General features: G+C 34.4%; 3 protein-coding genes and 1 pseudogene across 5 annotated transcripts in view; 2 read left to right on the top strand and 2 right to left on the bottom strand.

The window, feature by feature from the left end:
* LOC107745977 (guanine nucleotide-binding protein G(o) subunit alpha-like) overlaps nt 1–2,415 on the top strand; it is a 31,955-nt gene extending 29,540 nt beyond the window's left edge. For both annotated transcript variants that reach the window (XM_016560010.1, XM_016560009.1), the window contains exon 9: nt 1,280–2,415. In XM_016560010.1, coding sequence (XP_016415496.1) covers nt 1,280–1,470 — 191 coding nt within the window. In that variant the 3' untranslated portion in view covers nt 1,471–2,415. The remainder of the gene's footprint in view (nt 1–1,279) is intronic.
* Nucleotides 2,416–2,934: 519 nt separating this feature from the next.
* On the bottom strand, nt 2,935–4,172 carry LOC107745990 (neuropeptide B-like). The gene is made up of 2 exons (XM_016560022.1): nt 3,973–4,172; nt 2,935–3,492 (listed from the first exon to the last, which is right to left on the bottom strand). The coding sequence occupies exons 1-2, from the start codon at nt 4,123–4,125 to the stop codon at nt 3,364–3,366; spliced, it is 282 nt and encodes a 93-aa protein (XP_016415508.1). The 5' UTR covers nt 4,126–4,172; the 3' UTR covers nt 2,935–3,363.
* A 1,235-nt stretch (nt 4,173–5,407) lies between these two features.
* Nucleotides 5,408–10,197, bottom strand: LOC107745978 (N-sulphoglucosamine sulphohydrolase-like; annotated as a pseudogene).
* Nucleotides 10,198–12,012: 1,815 nt separating this feature from the next.
* LOC107745975 (sodium-independent sulfate anion transporter-like) lies at nt 12,013–20,413 on the top strand. 2 transcript variants are annotated; one of them, XM_016560006.1, is made up of 15 exons: nt 12,013–12,437; nt 12,513–12,705; nt 14,148–14,233; nt 14,343–14,422; nt 14,520–14,662; nt 14,736–14,914; nt 16,249–16,321; nt 16,418–16,468; nt 16,546–16,606; nt 16,695–16,750; nt 17,076–17,216; nt 17,306–17,433; nt 18,397–18,498; nt 18,566–18,700; nt 19,746–20,412. In XM_016560006.1, the coding sequence occupies exons 1-15, from the start codon at nt 12,255–12,257 to the stop codon at nt 19,845–19,847; spliced, it is 1,713 nt and encodes a 570-aa protein (XP_016415492.1). In that variant the 5' UTR covers nt 12,013–12,254; the 3' UTR covers nt 19,848–20,412. The 2 variants fall into 2 exon arrangements, with proteins under 2 accessions (XP_016415492.1, XP_016415493.1); XM_016560007.1 differs by lacking the exon at nt 16,249–16,321 and having other exon boundaries at nt 16,378–16,468; nt 19,746–20,413.
* The last annotated feature ends 151 nt before the right edge of the window (nt 20,414–20,564 follow it).

The following is a 20,564-nucleotide window of genomic DNA, read 5'->3' as shown; positions in this document are numbered from 1 at the left end:
GACTGAATCCACCATGTCGGCTTGGGTTTGTAGTTTGGCCGTTTAATCAGCTGGAATGGATCCTGTAGTTTTTGCCTCAGGGAGAAAAGGTCAAGACGGCTGAGGCTGGAAATTTCTTGCATGACATTGTCTTCGCTCTCCCCTCCTTCCCGCTGCCTCCCTGACACTTGTATATGACAAAGTTAATCCCACTTCATAGAAGATTACAATAAAACCTTTTCACAACTACATTTCACCTGTTAATTCAGATAGACCCAGAAGTACTGTACATGCATCATGCAAATGTCAATTTAGCATTGAAAATTTAGAGATGAATCCCATTCATCAATCTTGCAGTTTGGAGCAGATCTCGTCAGATATTCATAGACTCTCACTTCATTTTTTTTGGTTAGCTTTTTTTTTTTAATGGAGAAAACGTCAATTACTTTCACTTCGCCTTTCTTCTCTCGGATACAGGGTTTCCTTTTAATGCATAATTCATCATTGAGAAATTCATATGTTTTTGTGGCAGTCTCCTGTTTTGTTTTGCAAACCAGTTGTTATTGAACTGGATTCATGTTGATATACGTTTTGAAACTGATTTATAGCTTATATATTCCTTGGAGAATTACTTTTACACCCATGCAAAGGAAAATATTTATATTTCACCTTCTCTGAAGTATATATATAATGCATTAATTGTAATGCATACTATCTGCAAGATAGTACAACCTATAATTTTTACATAATAGGTTTAATATATAATATAATATTTTTACATAAATATTTTATATATCCAAACGGTAATATTATTAATATATAATAAATATAAATTATTACTTTTATTCAGCATGAACACATTAAATTGATCAAAAGTGACAGTAAAGGCATTTATAATGTTACAAAATATTTCTACTTCAAATAAATGCTGTTGAACTTTTGAACTTCCTATTCATCAAAGAATCCGGAGTAAAAATGTATCACAGTTTTCAGAAAATATTAAGCAGCAAAAACATTTTCAACATTGATAATAATAATAAATGTTTCTGGAGCAGCAAATCAGCATATCAGAAGTATTTCTGAAGGATCATGTGACACTAAAGACTGGAGAAATAATGCTGAAAATTCAGCTTTGCATCACAGGAATAAATTACATGTTACAATATATTCAAATAGAAAACCATTAATTTAAATTGTAATAATATTTTAATGTTTTCACTATATTTTTGTTTAAATAAATGCATTTGGTGAGCACAAGACACTTTTTTTCACAAACATCTCCCTGTGATATTGTTCACAGGAGCTGACTGTGACGTGGATGCTGCCGCCCGGTTCATCGCCGCAATGTTTGTGTCTCTCAACACGACACCCAGCAAACTCATCTACCACCACTTCACCACAGCGACCGACACCTCCAACGTACAGGTAGTTTTCCAGGTCGTCATGGACACCATCATCAAGGAGAACCTGGAGGCCGTGTCTCTGCTCTGAGAACCATGCCTCCTTTAAAAACTCAATAAAGACTCACGGAGGAGCCATTCACAATGCTGATGGAATTTATTATATATGATGCTCTGATATTAATCAGAATGGAGTGACTACACACTTTTCATGACGCAATAACCAAATAAATGCCGGTTTATATTCTTCTTACTTAAACACAAACTAACAAAATGACAAAATATCTAATAAAATGCAATAATCTTACATATTTTTGCATATGCATATTTTACACTGTGAAAGTATATAAAATGGATTTAAAGAGTAAATCATGCTCTCTTGGCGGTGGTTGAGTTGCTCGTCCGAGCATCCCATAATTTTCCACCTGACATCCCCCACTTCCTGTGTGTGCATTACCATGGTTAATCATCACTTATAAAATCTTTTCCCCTTGTGTACATCTTTGCTCAACACGGTCCGTTCAGAGATTGAACACCCTGTCAGTTCAGAAAGAGTCCAGTGTGTTGTTTTTGAGTTTTTTTTGCATTATGAATCATGTTTTGCTTTTGACTTATTTGTGATCCAGCACTTTTAATAGTTGTTGAGTTTTGGTGATTCAATCTGAAAAGGATTTGTTGTACCAAGGTGAGCCAAACGCACAAATTACACACTATGAAGTCTATATGAAGCATAATCATACCTGTAGCAAGTTTTTTTTTTTTTGTAAATACATTTGAAATAATGTTGCTTTATCCGTTTATTCATTGAGATTTGGTTGATATAAAATGTATTTTTGCTATTTAAATGCTGTATATTGCGCCACTTTTTAAAAGTATTCAAGTTAAATTCTAGTTACACTTTTGTGAATGCAAAAAAGCCACTGTGAATAGAAACATCATTAAAAACTAACATTAATGTGTTTGATATTTTGTTTTGTGCTGATTTCTCACACAATGAACGGTATAAAACAAATCACGTCAGCGCAAATGCACAACACAAGCGTACACAGAATGAATGGTATATCTTTCAAGTTTAATAAAATAAAGAAAACATATTTGAAAGTTTTTGCTCATAACAGTGAAATCTTTTTATGAACATTTAATACAGCTGAAAGTCTAGGTACAGGAGACTGGTTGGACGCAGAGGAGAACAGATTGAACAGAAAATACCACCATTTTGTTTCTGTGGATTTTGTATTTTTCCATTTATAAATTTAAAGTTGCTAACTTCACATTGTGTGATCCAGAGTTGCTCAAAACGGCTCTCCGAGATCTGTTTTCCTGCAAAATATAGCTGAAACTAAGTGTGTTCACACTGGAAGTGACTTGAATTCGGTTTGACTTCACTTATAGCATTTCCAATACACTAAACTAATATCAATCTCTTTACTGTACATGTTAATGTAGGCCTATTGATGCCCAATTTCACTTGAGTTTTTGTATATCGCAAAACCGTTTCAAACTTATTTATAACCTACGTATGAGTGGCCGCGGCAATTTCCGGTTATTTTTTAGCGGTACAACAGCTAGTTATGCTGCTTGATATTGAAAACTTGCATATCTTATCATATTATTTTAATGCAGTATCGTAATTATAAACATATGGGTTTGTATCGCAAAACGTTTTTACCGTTTACTGCACTTTTTTTTATTCTTCCCGGGCCGTTCCTGGTATTTACCTATAGCGACTAATGAATGGAAAGTCTCGCACATTCACAGACCTCAATAAGTTGGATGGATTTACAATATCAATCAGAATGAAAATGATTATTATTGATACAGAACTAAACTTTGCAGGAAAGCATATCTTCAGGAGCAGCGCTGAACATCCCTGGTGTAAATCAAGTAAACATTCAATGTCAACAGCGCGCCTCCCTGCCTTGGCTGTAAATACTCCTGAAATGGAAGAGATGTTCGGGTCGGGAGGGAGAGAGACGGGTTCCGCTCAGGAGGAGAAGCAGTCCAGCGAATCGAGCGAGAGAAACACGTCTGCTTTGCACCGAAATGTGCTCGAACCGTCCTCAACCAGCTCGCAGCTCTGTAGGTTTGGAGAAACGTCCTTTACGCAGATGGCCTGAGGGGGAAACGGCACGGTAAACGTTAATGGAAGTTATGATTCTGACTGATGCCTGAATTGACGTTTACGTCGTTCATAAATATGTTTTTTTTTTTCAAAATAAAGAAAACAAAATCAGAAATAAAAAAGATCATATTGTCTACATTTAATCTGACTCAAATACAGTTTTAATGTAAAATTCTTCAATATAATGAGCTTTTTCTGTGCTTGAATTGGCCCTATTTTTCTTTTGAGATATATATATATATATATATATATATATAGGCTATATATGCCAATTTTTGTCCCTGCTATATAGTTATCATTTCATGATTTCAAAGGATGTAGAAAGCAACCAAATTATACAGTTATATGGGTTTTAATGTTTTAACCTTTTCATCTGTAACAGAATTTATGAATCGTGGAAACATGAAGGAAAAACTTTTTTTTAATGCTTTTATAGGCCTATTGTTAATGTGTATTCATGTACATTCAAACATATATAGAGATCCCGGACAGCAAACCCGAGGCTCTCCCGACGGAATAGTAGCTCGGCCCGGTGGACTGCTTGTACCAGGCGTCTGTAGGATGGCTCGAGATGAGGATGGAAACAGCCACGAACACCAGCACGGATCTGACGGACCTCTCCATTGCGCACTTCACCTAAACGCGTGTGTTGTGATCTGTGATGCCTCGTAGCTTTTGGATTGATGTTCTCCACATCTGGAGTTTATATAGACCCCTCGGAGTCGTGATCTCGTTCGTCATTCCCCACTAGATGATTCATATTTCCGGCCAATAGGATTGATTTGCGCGTCTTTGCCCGTTTGGAGACGGCTGGGGAGCCTTTAACGTCAGGTAGATGTGATGTGTGATGGGTTAATATTGTTTCTCTGTCACCGAACCTGTCTATATTGATCAATAAACGTCTTTCTGGCGTCACAGCGCAAATTAGAAAAGAGAAAATCCCGTGCGTAAAGACGCACATACGCATGAACCAGAGAATAACAGTATCCAATATTTTTTAAATAATTGCTATAGAATAGAAGAAAAGGAAATCTAAGTGCGTAGTACCTGAAAATGTAGTCTCATTAATAAGTGATTTAAAATATTGACTTGTTGACTTCTCTATAGTTACACCTTTGGGTAAACATGACGCGGTTTAACCACGTTGACAGATTTCTAAATAATTTAAATGAGAGAGCACTTTCAATATAGTATTTCAGACAGCTTTAACAAACTTGTGAGTTAATCAGAAAAACAATCAAATGCAAAAAATATTATTTTGAAATCTAGTTCCTTAGGTATCTGAGTTGACATTTAAGAAGCCAAATAGTAATGTATATAATTATTATTATTAAATATTATTAAAAATTTTAGGATAACAATGTTGTATTATATTGTTATGATTATTATTATTAATACAAAAATACAAAAAAATAATTTTGAAATGTTGTTCCCTAGATATCTGATGACAAGAAGCCAATATGTGTATAATAATAATAACTATTATTATTATTATCATTAAAATATTCTTATTATATGATGACATGACATTATTAATAATAAAAATAATTAAATACAAAAATGAAATTTTGAAATGTTTCTGAGAATAACAGGTATCTGAGATGACGTATATAAAAGTGTATTAAAATGACTGATTAATGATTAAGTAAATAAATATCTATGACAAATGAAACTAGTAAAGCAGAGGACATGTATATGGAATCTATGGTAATGAAAACACACCAGTGCCAAATCAAATATGATCAAATATTTTTAAATAAAGAAGAGATAATATAAAGAAAAGAGATTTAAAAAAGAGATGCGATAATGTTAACTTTTAGTTGTTAAAATGTTTATTAACATTTTCAATATAAAAACTACAAATACAATCTTACAGTTCTCATTTTAAACAGTGAACCTGAAGCATGAAAAGTTTATACAGTTTCCTCTTAAGTTTTAGGCACTCATAGTCCATTGTACAGTAGTCTGCACTGCGGTTCAGGCTTGGTCTCGAGGACCGCATCCGGCTCGCACACCCACAGATCCTCCGTTTGCCACTGCCACTTCAGCAGCTGATCCCTCAGGCTCTCCAAAACCGGGGCGTAGGCCGGATCACCAGCTAGGTTCCGCCTCTCCGTCGGATCCGACTGGATGTCAAACAGCTCCCACCTCTCCCGGTAGTAATACTCGTTTAGAGTCTTGAACCAGCCTGTGGGCTGGCCTGACTGAGTCCGGTTTAACAGATCCTGGAAGGTAGGGGACACATAGAAGTCCTGGTCTATAGGGAAGGGCATGCGGTAGTGCATGTTGTGCAAGAGCCGGTAGCGGCCCTGGTGGATGGTGCGCATTGGGTAAAACATAGTGACCTCATGGAGACTCTGGCTGGCGTAGACGGTGACCCAGGACGGTTCTGGGATTAGGGCCGGGAGAAGAGACCGACCCGTCAACTCAATCGGACGGCCCCCTGAGAGACTGTACGACGGATACGGCAAAGAAAACCAGTCCAGTATGGTGGGAGTGATGTCTGGGAAAAAAGTGAGAGATGCTGTTTTACAGTGTCATACAATTAACTCACAAGTGGTAAAAATAGAAAATGTCATTACACTGGCAATAATCTGTGTGTGAATATAAAGATATGACCTTAAACATAGAATCAAGTGTGAAACGGTGCAATAGTGAGGGACGCATTTTTTAATATTGTATGAACAACTTGTGATTCGTACAAATAGAAAGAAAATGTTGTTACATTGGTAATAATCTGTCGGTAAACAGAAAGAAATAGAAAACAGAATCAAGTGCAAAAATGTGCACTAATAAGGGACGCCATTTTTTTATGTAGTACGAACATCTTGCGTTTCGTACAAACAGAAAATAATTGTCATACGCATATGCTGCATTGGTAACAATTTGTTGTACGGTAGAAATATATCTGTACTATTATCTAGACTTAAAAACGAGTGCAAAAAGGTGTAATAGTGAGATGCAATTTTTCTAAATTTGAACATAAACTTGTATTCGTAGAAAAATAATCAGTCGTTCGCATAAATTACGTTGGAAACAATGTCATTCAGTAGAAAGATAGCTGTACGATTATCTGGACTCAAAAGACAAAAACAAGAGCAAAAAGTTGTAATAGTGAGAGCTATTTCCCCAAATCTGTACGAAAAACATGCTATTAGTAGAAAAGGAAATTGTCGTACACATACACTACGTTGAAAACAATCTGTCATTGGGTAGAAAGATAGTTATAGTATACCATCTAAACTCAAAAACAGAAGCAAGCACAAAAAGGTGCAGCAATAATATGGCGCATTTCATTATCATACAAAAAGAAATTATTGTACATTATTATTGTTTTTTTTTTTTATTGACCTAAATTTGTAGCTTAGGAGAGAGTTGTTGACTCATTTTGTCTAAAATACATAAATGAGCTTCAAAAGCAGCAGGAGTGAAATTTTGTGTTTCAGAGTGATACAAATAACTGGCTATTTTTTAAAAATTGTAGTACGAATAAATTCCGATACAAATAATTATTATACAGATGTATTCTTAAACAAATCTACCATTCAGTAACAGTATTTCTGTACTCTGGCCTCAGTTGTTGACTCATTTTGTCTAAAATACATAAATGAGCTTCAAAAGCAGCAGGAGTGAAATTTTGTGTTTCAGAGTGATACAAATAACTGGCTATTTTTTAAAAATTGTAGTACGAATAAATTCAGATAAAAATAATTATTATACAGATGTATTCTTAAACAAATCTACCATTCAGTAATAGTATTTCTGTGCTCTGGCCTGTCACAGAAACAAGTGCATGAGGGTGCAGTGTTTTCTTAAACATAGGTGTACAGCTCCATCTAGTGGTTAAAAGCAGTTACAGTACAACTCAAGCCCATGAGAGACTTTGTGCTGTGCACATTTGTTTATTTACACATTCCTGATGTCAAGTAATCAAGCTGTTGATTGGCTCTTACCTAGCAGACTGACGTAAGCCTGGCTAACCTGTCCCCAACGCTGCCGGTGTTCAGGTGAGGAGACCAGCATGGGTTCCTTCATACCTGAGCCGTACAGGTTAGTGCGACCGTTGGGAAATGGAATTCCGTTATCCGAGCTATAGATCACCAGAGTGTCATTTTCAAATCCCGCATCCCATAGTTCTTGAAGAACCAGGCCGATACCTTCGAAATCAAACAGAAAATTTGTGAAGATCTATGCATGCAAATCTTTAAATATTACTGTGAATGGTGTAAAATATATAACCTTGGTCCAGCCGGCTGACCGTCGTGTATTGGGCCGCAATATCCGCCCTCGCTGCAGGTGTGTCAGGGATAAAGTATGGTACCTAGTCAGATATGAAGATACTGATGGTTAGGAACTTCAACTAATGACTTTTCAAATTTATTCCTTATTAGTAAGGCTCACCTTGACCTGGTCTGGAGAGTAATACTTCGGCTTCCAATCCGGAATTCTCCCCATTCCGCTCTCTCCATTCCCAAACTTTTCACAGAACACTCCATACTGAGGCTGGGAATGGCCACAACGGTGAGGATCATGGAACGCCACGTAGAGAAAGAACGGCCGTTCCTCTTCCGTCTCACTCCTCTCTGCTTTCTGGCTTTGGAAGAATTTTCCGGACAGGGAGCTTGATCTTGGTGATATTCCGACCCACCTGCAGAACAGAATTGGTCTCTTCCGTGTAGGCGAAATCGAACGGGTATACAGGGCCCGGACCAACATGTTTTTTCCCAATTATACCTTTCCAAAGAAAAACAATCATGAATTCTGTAAAATTCCAAACTTTTCCAGGGCTCACTTGTGTTTTGAGTGTTTAGTAACAAATTATAAGTTAAGTTTTCTCTCTATACTGGGTTTCTGCATCCATTAAGCACAAAAACGTGTTAAAAGCTGTTTGAAATTTGTACAAAACTTTAGAAATTGTAGAAAAATAAATTGTCGTACAGATATGCTTCGTTGGTACCTAGGGCTGGACGATATGGCAAAAATTTATATCATGATATATTTCTTAATTTCAGTCGATACGATATAATTCCGATATCGATATGAACATTATTTTAAAAAGCCTCGTAAAAACTGCCAAGAACGCCATCAATGAAGTCAAACGCCACAAATAAATCAATGTATGGGAAACACTGGTAATGTAGGCTATATCGAAATATCGGAAATGTGTTTAAAAACCATATCACCGTTATTGAAAAAATATATATCGCGATACATATTGATATTGAATTATTGTCCAGCCCTATTGGTACCAATCTGTCATTTGGTAGAAAGATAGTTGTATTATTATCAGGACTCAAAACAGAAACAAGCCCAAAAGTCATAATCGTTAGATGCTACTTTCCAAAATTTGTACGAAAAACTTGCTATTCGTAGAAAAAATAAATTGTATATATACACACACACACTGTTGGTAACAAGCTGTTGTTCTGTAGAAAGATACATCTGATAGATAGATCATCTGATCTACAAATAGAAACAAGCACAAAAAGTGCAGTACTGAGCCTTTTTTCATTAACGTACAAAAATAAAATGTTGCGAAAAATGTGTTATACTGATACAAATTTGTAAAAGAAAGTTCTTCTATCATCTGACCTAAAATACATAAATGAGCCACAAAAGGTGCATGAGTGAGATTTCTGTTTCAGAGTCGTATGAATAACTGCCTTTTCTTCGTACAAATCTCCATACAGAAACAATATATTGGTACAAATCAGTCACTCTCCAGAAAAACAGTTGTCCTATCATCTGGCCTTAAACACAGAAACAAATGTGAAAGATGTTCTTTTTTTCCAGAGTTGTACGAATAATTTGTGATACAAATAATAATCGTATAAGCTCTACACTGGCACAAACCTGTCATTCAGTAGAGAGTTTTTCTGTTATTTGACCTCAAACACAGAAACAAGTGCATTAACATGAAAATTTATATTTTGAGCATTTTTATATTCAGAGTTTAATAGGTCTTCATCATACCTGTGTGAATGTTGGCTTGTTTCAGGAGAAGAGGAAGACTGCGCACTCCATCAAATGAGTTAAAGTGATGAACTCCTTGATGGAGGCCGTACATCCCATTCTGGTGCTGTTGATCAGAAAAAAGCTCAAGGGAAGTATATCCAATGGTCAGGGCTAAAATAGAGAGTTTTACCTTTTGGTTACCTGTGGTAGCCCAGTCAGGATGGTGGAACGACTTGGTGAGCAGCTGCTGACGGAGGTGAAGGCATTCTTGAAGATCACACTGCGCTCAGAAAGAGCCCGGAGATGAGGGGTCTGGACCACAGTGTTGTTGTAGACATCCGTTTCGAACCCACCATCACATCAGCTGTGTTGTACAACAGAACATAGACACAACATTAATACAATGTAAATACAATATAATACAAACATCAAAACAACATAAATACAACATAACACAAACATCAAAACAACCTAAATACAACATAATACAAGCATAGACATAACAGTATAAATGAGTTATTCTGTCAAATCAGTATTTATAAAAACACGATTGTTTTACTACACACCAATAATGAGAAGCACATTTCTTCTTCTGCACTCTCCTACATCACAACAAACCAGAAGACCCAACAAAGTCCACGCGAACAGAAACGACATTTTAGTGTCATTTGCCTCCAAAAATGTTACTAAGGCAAATGGAAAAGTCTTTACTTTGTTTACACTCAGCGAGACAAACTTCCGCCATGTGAATCCATCACATGACCGCGATCAGCTGACGCGACGCCTCAGCCAATCGCGTCGCGCGTCGCTGCTGACGCCACTAAAGGGCTGCTGCTGTTCAAACCGCGCTACACGTCAGAGTCGCACTGATTGCACAAATGTTTCATTGTATCTTTATGTTTGGTGTAAATATTGAGAATACTGCAGCGGAATGTTTGAACTCCGATGAAACACGAGGCTCAAAGGCTTCTCTGAGGTTTGATCTTTAACTTGAATTCACATTGTGCCTATTATCATTGATCTCAACTTTCAGTTTGGTTTGTAAATACGGTTATCTAACAGATATTATTATTATTATTATTATTATTTAGATTAGATTAGATAATTAGATTTACATTGCACTGTTTACTCAGGTCATGAGACCCTTTTGAAATGTCATATGATTCATGTCAAAACTTTGACTTAATCAGATATAAGGGTATTTTAGCCATTTTGCGTTTTGTATCTCGTTATTGTAATACAAAATAATAATAATAATAATAATAATAATAAACAAACAAATAAAATGTAGTGTTTTTATTGGAAAATATTTATATATGAGGTTAGTCATTTTAAGGGTGTTTTTTTTCTTTGCATTTTACACTGTATCTTGTTACTGTATTGTAAAAATAAAATAAAACAAATATGTTGATTTATTATTTATAAGTATAATGAATTTATACTAGAATTAGTCATTTTAGTAATTTTTAAGGGTGTTTTTAAGATCAATACAAGTTTTTTTTAGCATTTCTCATTTCTGTAATGCATAAATAAATAAATAAAATATTGTTTTAATTTGAATATATTTATACGTGACATTAGATATTTTTGTGCTGCTCTTTAAATTAATACTAATTTAAATTAAAAAAAAGTTTTTGAACAGAATGTTTCTTACTACTGTATTAACTTAATGAGAATGTAATGACAATCATCACTGGATGCATGGTTTATTAAAATAATGTCCCAATGGTAATGCATTGTTTATACCAAAATCAGGCTTAATTTCCTTTAGGCAAAATATCATGTATTATTTTGGTGTATTTCAGGGTGTGGCACTCAGATTCACATCTGAACAAGCGATTTCACAATCAGCAGTGTTTGAATCTCGTGATCATGTGTTTTATAGCTTGCAGTCATGCTGTCTTGTAGTTTTAGGTTTATAGTTTTTCTAACTAGTGGTGTTGAATTCTCCACAGATATACTTTCAACAACAACAACAACAAAAAACTTATGGAGAAGCAAGAAGCAGCTTTTTGGATCTTAAAGGCAGAGTAAGGGATTTCTGGTAGCCAATGTTGATATTTGAAATCACCAAAACAAACACGCCCCTACCCCAAAAGGGTCTTGCCCCTATTTTGATAGCTCCGCCCCACATATACGTACGCAACCCGCAACAAATCCCCGTCAGAAAACTGCTGCCGGGTTCTATTTATGACGTGCTGACATACATTTCAAATGGTTTTCAACGGTCGTTTGATCGCGTCCAGTGTAGTCAGACTTTAGCTGTTGTAGACACGGTGTTACTCACCTACTGAGAAGAAACATAGCAACCTCGGCGTCCGATCGCAGGCCTCCGCTCCTTGAGTTCTCTCCAGCTCTGGAAAGCTGATCCGATATTTACACGGGTCCTACTTCTTGCCTTATCTTTCCGCAGACGTTTTCCTCTTTTGTTTTTTTATCCGCCATCTCTATCTTTCTGTCGCTCAGCTCGGCTAATGTCCGTCCCATTCACTGAAAGCTCTCTCCTCCACATCACGAGTAGACACGCCCCTTATTGCTGATTGGCTACAAGTTTGTTTTGCTATTCGGCCCGAATCAGTTTTCTAAAGTGTTTTTGAAAAATCACATACCCTGCCTTTAAGGTTTTGACTAGCATACGGCCAAGAAGAGCTTGTCAGCTCCACCCTTCCCATGATCTTGTTTGTCCACACCATCTGAGTGGCGTTCGACATCCTGGATGAAGCACTACAGCTCTTTTCACGATCCTTAACTGATGGTGTTTTGGTGGACCTGAAGGTCAGCAGATCTGGGATCTTCTGATGGAGCGGGTGACAGGTATACGCTGCTGTGCCGCCCTGCGCTCTTGTTTTCCCATAGTCACCTGGCTCCCGGGGTATAACCTGACCTGGCTGAAGATGGACCTGATCGCCGGTCTGACGGTGGGTTTGACGGCGGTTCCTCAGGCTCTGGCCTACGCGGAAGTGGCTGGTTTACCTGTGCAGGTAAGAACATTCACGTTCTTCCACAGACTGAGACTGAGGGAGGTTTTCTTGACACACTGATTATTTGTTTTCCAGTACGGCCTGTATTCTGCGTTCATGGGTGGTTTCATCTACTGTATATTTGGCACATCTAAAGACATCACGCTGGGCCCGACGGCCATCATGTCGCTGCTGTGTTCGGCGTATATCGGTGGAGATCCTGTGTTTGCGGTGGTGCTCACACTGCTGTGTGGCATCATCCAGGCGGGAATGGCTCTACTGAGGCTGGGTAAGATGGGAAATGGGGTTAATGTTAACATTAAGGCCATATTTTGACTCTATTTTGGTGTGATTCATGCAAAATCTAAGTCATCTATATAGTCATTTTATAAATTTTTGTTTTAAATATTTATAAATAGCTTTTATTTTTGTTTCAGGTTGAGTCAAATTAAAGTATTTTATTTAACAATAACAACACTTATTGTACTGAGTGTAAACTTTTAAACAGATCTTTTTTTGTGGATTGTACTGTTAAAAAACTATTATTTATTAACATTCTAAGTATATACTCCGAAGTTTACATAAAGTATGACTGAAGTGATGCAGCCAAGAAGACAAAGCTGACTCAGCTGCCTGTAAATCAGTACCGTCTTGAAAACAGGAAGTTTGTGGGTTTTTTCTCTCACATAAGTAACAGATTCTATTACTTCCTGTTCAACTTCCTGCTCGCGCCTGTGAAGCCGCACACCAAAATGTAGCAACAGGTTTTAAAAATGTGACAACTGAGGTTGTTAAAGTGACTGAGTGATTAAATTAATCACGGGGTCCATGGGCTGCAGCCCAGTCAAGCCCAATGGTAAGTTCGGCCATGGTTATAAATAATATAAAAAATATATTAATAGTAAAAATGGTAATAGTAATTATTATTCTATTTTGAGCATGTTTAGTTATAATAATATATTAAGTATTGTTTTTTTTATGTATATTATTATTAGTAGTAGTAGTAGAATTAATAGTATTATGACATTTTTGAGCAACTTCTAAATGCGTTGTTAAAAAGTATTAAAATTAACTCAAAAGGCTAAATTTTATATTAGCTAAACTGAATGTTTTCACAAATATTAATATATCAAATATTATTTATATATATATATATATATTAGTTATTTTTGACAGTTTGAGCACTTTTTAAACATGTTGTAGCTTTATAATTGAATGAAAATGGAAACAAACAAATGGTTTTGGGTCGGAAAGGGGGTTTCAAGTATCAAAAAACTAAAAGTGTCATGTATTTAAAATGACTTTTGTTAATTTAATTTGATGTGGACACCAAAATGGTGACGTCTCGTCTTTGACCCTTTTATATTGTTGGTGTTGCTGCTTTTATAACATTTTCAACACTTTTTATGATGAAATGTAAATTAATTAATAAATAAATAAAATTATAAATAAATAATCAAAATAGGCTACATTTAATATTTGTGTTTTTTTAGAAATAATAATATATGAAATATAATTTTTATAAATAATATAAAAATATAAAATAGATTATTATTAAAAAATATTATTATATGCACTTACAGGTGTTGTAGCTTTATTATTAAATGAAAATAACTAAATTATCTTTTCTGGATTAATTAATTAAACTGAATATTTTTTGTGTTTTCAAAGTTTTTTTTGATGTTTTACTAGATTGAATCAGCTGATCTGATGTTGATGTTTGTTCATTAGGTTTCCTCTTGGACTTCATCTCACATCCAGTAATTAAAGGCTTCACCTGTGCTGCGGCCGTCACCATCGGCTTCGGCCAGGTCAAGGTCAGAGTCTCACAGTCACTTACACCTCCTGCCTTTTCATTTGCATGTTTCTTAAATGTCCTTGAAGATCTTTGAGGAGTTGTGTCAATCCGCATCATTTGTTGTGCAGAATATTCTGGGTCTGAAGGAGATCCCACAGCAGTTCTTCTTACAGGTTTACTACACCTTCCACAAGATACCTGAGGCCAGGTGAGCACACTGACCAATGAGCTTTCACCATTTTGCTAATTCCTATTGTGTTAAATCCTCTTGTCTAAGCGCGTATCTCAATCATCGGTGTTCTCAGAGTTGGAGATGTGATTCTGGGTCTGTGCTGTCTGTTCTTCCTGGTCATGTTGACGCTGATGAAGAATTCTCTGGGTTCGTCTGAACACGAGGCCCCTCTCCTCGTCCGATCTGCCCGAAGGCTGGTGTGGAGTTTAGCTACTAGTGAGTGCTCAAAAAAATCTTGTGAATCTATAATGTAACCGACAGATATTTATACATATTTCTTGTGTCGCAGTGCGGAACGCTCTGGTCGTCATAGCAGCGACGGGTGTTGCGTATTCCGCCGAGGTCACCGGTCACCATTTCTTCAGTCTCACTGGAAAAACTGCCGAAGGACTGCCTCCGTTCAAAGCCCCGCCCCTTTCAGAAACAGTAGCCAATGGCACGGTGATTACTTTCAGTGACATTGCAAAGGTGAGCGATAGTAGTGTAGTTTTTGATGGCAAGGACCCCCACCAAAAAAGCAACCTAAAAAAAAAATCAAATACTGCATGTTTATATTAAGAAATGCATTATTAAATTATCATTTTTAATTATTATTAAATTATTGTCAGTAGATTGAGGTAATCATGATTTTTTTTTTTTTTTTTGTAAAAATGTTTAAGAATGCTATAATACAATTATATTTAATTAAAATTATATTCTATATATATATATATATATATAAAATGTCAAATGGATATTAAAACTATTTAAATATTAATTAAATATAAATAAAACCTAAAAAGAAAATATATAGAAATACAATTCAAAATAGAAATCGAAATAAAATAATAAAAATAAATCGTATAATAATATAATAAAATTATCACGATTATTCTGTTGTTTGTAAGAATGTTTAAAAGATGATCTACTGCAATTATATTAATACAGTTATATGTAATTTTCTTAAGAATGTAAATTATTAGAGGCATCTGAAACACATTTAACATTGTTGTATATGTAAAATATTTGAATATTAATTAAATATAAATAATCTTAAAATAATGTATATATATTTATACATATACTTTATACATACACTTTTATATACAAAAATGAAATGCATTAAAATTGATAAAATAATAAACATAAATTGTAAATAGGTTAGAATAATCATTATTATTCTGTTGTTTGGAAAATAATACCCAAAAAATAAATGTTTCTTTCACCATTAAATGTGAAGTTAAGTGTAAAGACATCCATATATTTTCTGAATATATAAACACCCATTGATATTGTGTAAGATAAAACGTATAATTATCCTTATAATGTAATATATTGTTATAAAGATCAAATGTTTTTCTATAAACAAAAATGTAAACTACTTTTTAATATTTATGAAAATATTTGATATATTCTTTATATTATATTATTAAAAAAATTTAATACCATTGTATTAAAGCCAAAAAGAATTAAATATATTTTTCTAATTACTTTTTTCTATGCACTATTAATGTCAGATCTATAAACTTTTAAAAATAGAAAATATATTTGTTTTTATTTCTTAATGTTAAAAACTAGGGCCATTGTTCTATCAACAGAATAATCAAATATTTTATAATAATACATAATATAAAAATAGTCAATGTTTAAAAAGCACCCTCTAGCACCCCCTCGTGGCCTCCTCGTGGTCCTTGGACCCCAGAAAATTGAGCTGTCACGTAATAGTATAATACTAGTAAAGTATATGTGACAATTGAGAGATTTTAAGTAGCCAATCTAGTAAAATAGTGATCATTACTGACCAATCAGGTGTATTTTCTCAGGACTTAGGCGGCGGTCTGGCTGTCATTCCTTTAATGGGCGTCTTAGAGAGCATCGCTATTGCAAAGGCATTCAGTAAGAGCTTCAGAGTGTCCTTACTGTATATCTGTATTCTGTATATACCAACACAGATGCTGTTTAGACACATTTTACACTCTTTTCTCCATGCAGGCAGCAAGAATAACTACCGAATTGATGCCAACCAAGAGCTGTTTGCCATCGGTGAGAGTTTCTCCTCGCTTATGAAGTTTTAACAGAGCGTGAATTGGTCGTTTCTCATTATAATGTTGTTTTTGCAGGTCTCACAAACATCCTGGGCTCATTCGTGTCGGCGTACCCCGTCACGGGCAGCTTCGGAAGGTCCGTCTGCACGCTCAACGCCAGGACTAAAGTGTCTGTTGGTTTATTCTTCACTTTCTAAGTGTTTTTATGTGTTGCTTTCTGACAGAACCGCTGTGAACTCTCAAACCGGAGTGTGTTCACCTGCTGGAGGGATCGTCACAGGTGACACACACACACACACACACACACACACTCTTTGCCATCAGGCTGTCATTTAAAATGTGGAGAGAGTCTGAAAGTCTGTGTTTTTGGGCAGGTGTACTAAAGTGTCTGTTGGTTTATTCTTCACTTTCTAAGTGTTTTTATGTGTTGCTTTCTGACAGAACCGCTGTGAACTCTCAAACCGGAGTGTGTTCACCTGCTGGAGGGATCGTCACAGGTGACACACACACACACACACACACACACACACACACACACACACTCTTTGCCATCAGGCTGTCATTTAAAATGTGGAGAGAGTCTGAAAGTCTGTGTTTTTGGGCAGGTGTTATAGTGCTGCTGTCGCTGGCGTTCCTCATGCCGCTCTTCTTCTACATCCCTAAAGCGTCGCTCGCTGCCGTCATCATCTGCGCAGTCAGTCCCATGATAGACTTCAGAGTGCCAGTTCAGCTCTGGAGAGTCAAGAGTGAGACTTTACGCCACATATTCAAACAAAGAAACATTTTTAAATATATACAACATTTATTCTTGTTGAAATCTCGTTGTTTCTCTCAGGACTTGATCTGCTGCCGTTCTTGGTGACGTTTGTGGTCAGTTTCTGGGAGGTGCAGTATGGCATTGTGGGAGGTGTGGTGGTTTCTGGTTTCATGCTGTTGCACATCGTGGCCAGACCCAAAGTGAAAGTGAGTTGCAAGTGCATTTTTTATGAAATAGCTATATATGATAAATGCAAACTGTGAGCTGTAAATGAAAGACTTTTATTCTAGAAATCCACTTTCTGTTTGAGCTTTAGCGTGTGTGCTAGTAGAAATCACCATAAAATCGACAATTTATGCAAAATGTCTCAAAAAAACAAATAAAGTGTGATTATATTAATAATTAAATTATTAATTTTATAATTGGACTGTTAGTAGATTGAAATAGTCATGACTATTGTTTTTTGTAAAAATGTTTAAAAAAAATGATATTATACAATACATTTCTATTTACTTAAAATATATAATTAAAAATATTAATTATTTGAAACATTTGAAACAATTAACGCTATGATATAATATATATAAAATCTAAAATTATTTAAATATTACAAATAATTAGAAAATACGTACATATTATTGATTTTTCTATTGAAAAAAAATGCATTTAGTTGTTGAAAGTATAAATATAAAATATTAAATATAATTAGTATTTACATATCACTCAAGTAAAACATCTATCTAGCTGATATAAATATGTATTTTTAAATGTATAAATATTAAAAAGAATATTAATTTTTGTATAGAATAAAGTAAATGCATTTCACTTACTGTTTGAAAAATTTAAAACACATTTAACATTATATTGTATCTAGAAAATATTTAAATTCATTATATATATATATATACTTTTGTATACACATTTTATTTAAAAAAAACATAACTTATTTAGTTCATAATAGCATAATAAAATATTTAGATACACTAAATACACTTCAGTTGCTGTAAGTAGAATTGAATAATGATTCTGTTCAAATATTTTTCTGTTGTTTTGGGAAAAAATACATAATTTCTTTACCAATGTGAAATGAAGTGTGATGTATGAAAATGGCACTCACTGTAAAATGACTCCCATGCAGCAGTCAGTCAGGTTTGTGTGTCTGTGTTCAGGTGTCTGATCACGGCGTGCTGCTTCTGGAGCTGGACAGTGGGCTGAACTTCCCCGTGACGGAGCATCTCAGCAGACTCGTGTACAAACACGCTCTTAGACAGACACACTTTCAATCCCGCGGCTGATGTCCTTGAGTGCTCATGGTCTTGTGTCTGTGGTCTTCTGCCAGTGTCTCCTCGGCGCTGTCTGGTTCTGGACTGTGCTCACGTCAGCTCTATAGACTTCACTGTCGTCCATGAACTGACTGAACTGCTCAAACAGTTCGAGCTGAGGGGAGTATCCATGATCTTCACTGGACTAAAGGTAGAGTTTAACATCAACAGACATGTGTAGGCATGCCAAAGACATTCACAATTACAGCTGCCAAAGTTAACATGTTATTTATGAAATTAAGATGATAATTAAGTAATCAATTCTTAAAAATAAAACATTTAATTTAGATATTAGAATATTAATATATTAGTTAATATATTATTTAAATTATATATGTATATAATTGGTAATGTTTCTTTTTTACTCTGTAAAAAATTGAATAATCATGATTATTTTAACCCATTTTTACAGCTTTTAAAAATATATATTCTATTTATGAAAAATAATGTATTATTTGAGGTATTTGAAACACATTTAGCATATATTATATATAAAAAAATATGAATTAAATATAAACAAATCTAAATATTAAAATGTCACATATACAAAAAATAAATACATTAAAAAGATATAATAATCTAAATATATTTTAAGTAGATTAAAATAATCATAATTAATAATTACTCTATTGCTTGAATCAAATACATGTAAAATAATTAAGTAGAAAATTACAAATATAAAAAAGACAAAATTGTATATTTTAAAATATAAATATTATATTTTATAATTAAGATTATGTATTATTTGAGGCATTAAAAACATTTAACATTATACTGTGTATAGAAAAAATATAACTATTATTGTTATAAGTACGTTTATGCCTTTGAATATATACAGTTAAAATACAAATTACTAAACATTTATAAATATTATGTAAATATACATAAATCTAAATATTAAAATAAATAGATTAGAAGATTCAACTTATTCTTATATGTATACATATGAATATTCTGTTGTTTGAAAAAATACAACATAAAAAAATGAAAAATGTAATGTAAATATAATATATTTATATTATATTTAATGAGAATTATACATATGAATATAACCTATTTCAGTCATTTGAAATACAATTAACATTATACTGTGTGTATAAAAAGATAAATGTAATTTTTTCTTTGTATAGTTATTTATAATCTCTCTTTTCCTCTCTCTCTCTGTCTGTCTGTGTGTGTGTGTGTGTGTGTCTCAGCCGTCAGTATTGAAGGTGTTGTTGTCGGCTGATCTTCCTGGTTTCAGACATACAGACAGAGTAGACGAGGCATTGCAACTTCTGACCAGTATCAATCACTAGCAACAACAATTCTAACAGCCAATCACAAGCAAGAACAGATTGTGTGGCTTTGAGCCAATCAGCATCTGAATACTTCAAACCCTCTGATGATTGGTCACCTGAAATATTCTGCGTACACCTTTGACCAATCAGCACTCAGGGAGAGAGACTTTGATAAAAACTGATGGGGAACAAAGTTACATAATGTTTGTGTACATGATGACCAAATAATGCTTTTGCACTTAAAATTATATTTATGTAGTTTGTTTTGTATTTTGTTTTAAACTCTGAATCTCAGAGATGATGTCATTTTATGAACATGCACTTTTTCTCAACACTAGAAAGAGTCAAATCTTTAGTATTTTGGGTTAAAAAGCGCTACAAATCTGATGGGTCTCACAAAGCCTAAAATATATTACATTAATCAAGATAATTTCTCTGTAGTTTACAGTAGTACTTTTATATGTTTCGTGTGTTTACATGTATTATTTGATGATGAAACTGAATCTCCATTAGGACAGATGTTTGGACTCTTTTGGACTGTCAAAGATGAAACAGACACTAACACGAAATGTCTCTTTTGATATTAAACTGATATGATATACAATGGCTACGCTTGAAATATTTTCTTGGAATATTTTCTTATAAATATCCAAATTATTATACATAAAATATTCAAATACCTTTTGATATAAAAATCTATATTCACACCTTATTAGTAAATAATTATATATATAT

Source organism: Sinocyclocheilus rhinocerous, unplaced genomic scaffold, assembly GCF_001515625.1.
Source record: "Sinocyclocheilus rhinocerous isolate Xijiao unplaced genomic scaffold, SAMN03320098_v1.1 scaffold1339, whole genome shotgun sequence".
NCBI lineage: Eukaryota > Metazoa > Chordata > Actinopteri > Cypriniformes > Cyprinidae > Sinocyclocheilus > Sinocyclocheilus rhinocerous.
The sequence above is the reverse complement of the archived record's forward strand: the minus strand, read 5'-3'. Positions and strand labels throughout refer to the sequence as shown.

Coding starts and splice junctions, on each gene's coding strand:
- LOC107745990 (XM_016560022.1), bottom strand. CDS start 4,125: ATGGAGAGGTCCGTCAGATCCGTGCTGGTGTTCGTGGCTGTTTCCATC. Junction 3,493..3,972: donor TGTCCGGGATCTCTATATAT/GTTTGAATGTAC, acceptor TTTCCCCCTCAG/GCCATCTGCGTAAAGGACGT.
- LOC107745975 (XM_016560006.1), top strand. CDS start 12,255: ATGGAGCGGGTGACAGGTATACGCTGCTGTGCCGCCCTGCGCTCTTGT. Junction 16,469..16,545: donor CCAAGAGCTGTTTGCCATCG/GTGAGAGTTTCT, acceptor TTGTTTTTGCAG/GTCTCACAAACATCCTGGGC. Junction 18,701..19,745: donor TGATCTTCACTGGACTAAAG/GTAGAGTTTAAC, acceptor TGTGTGTCTCAG/CCGTCAGTATTGAAGGTGTT.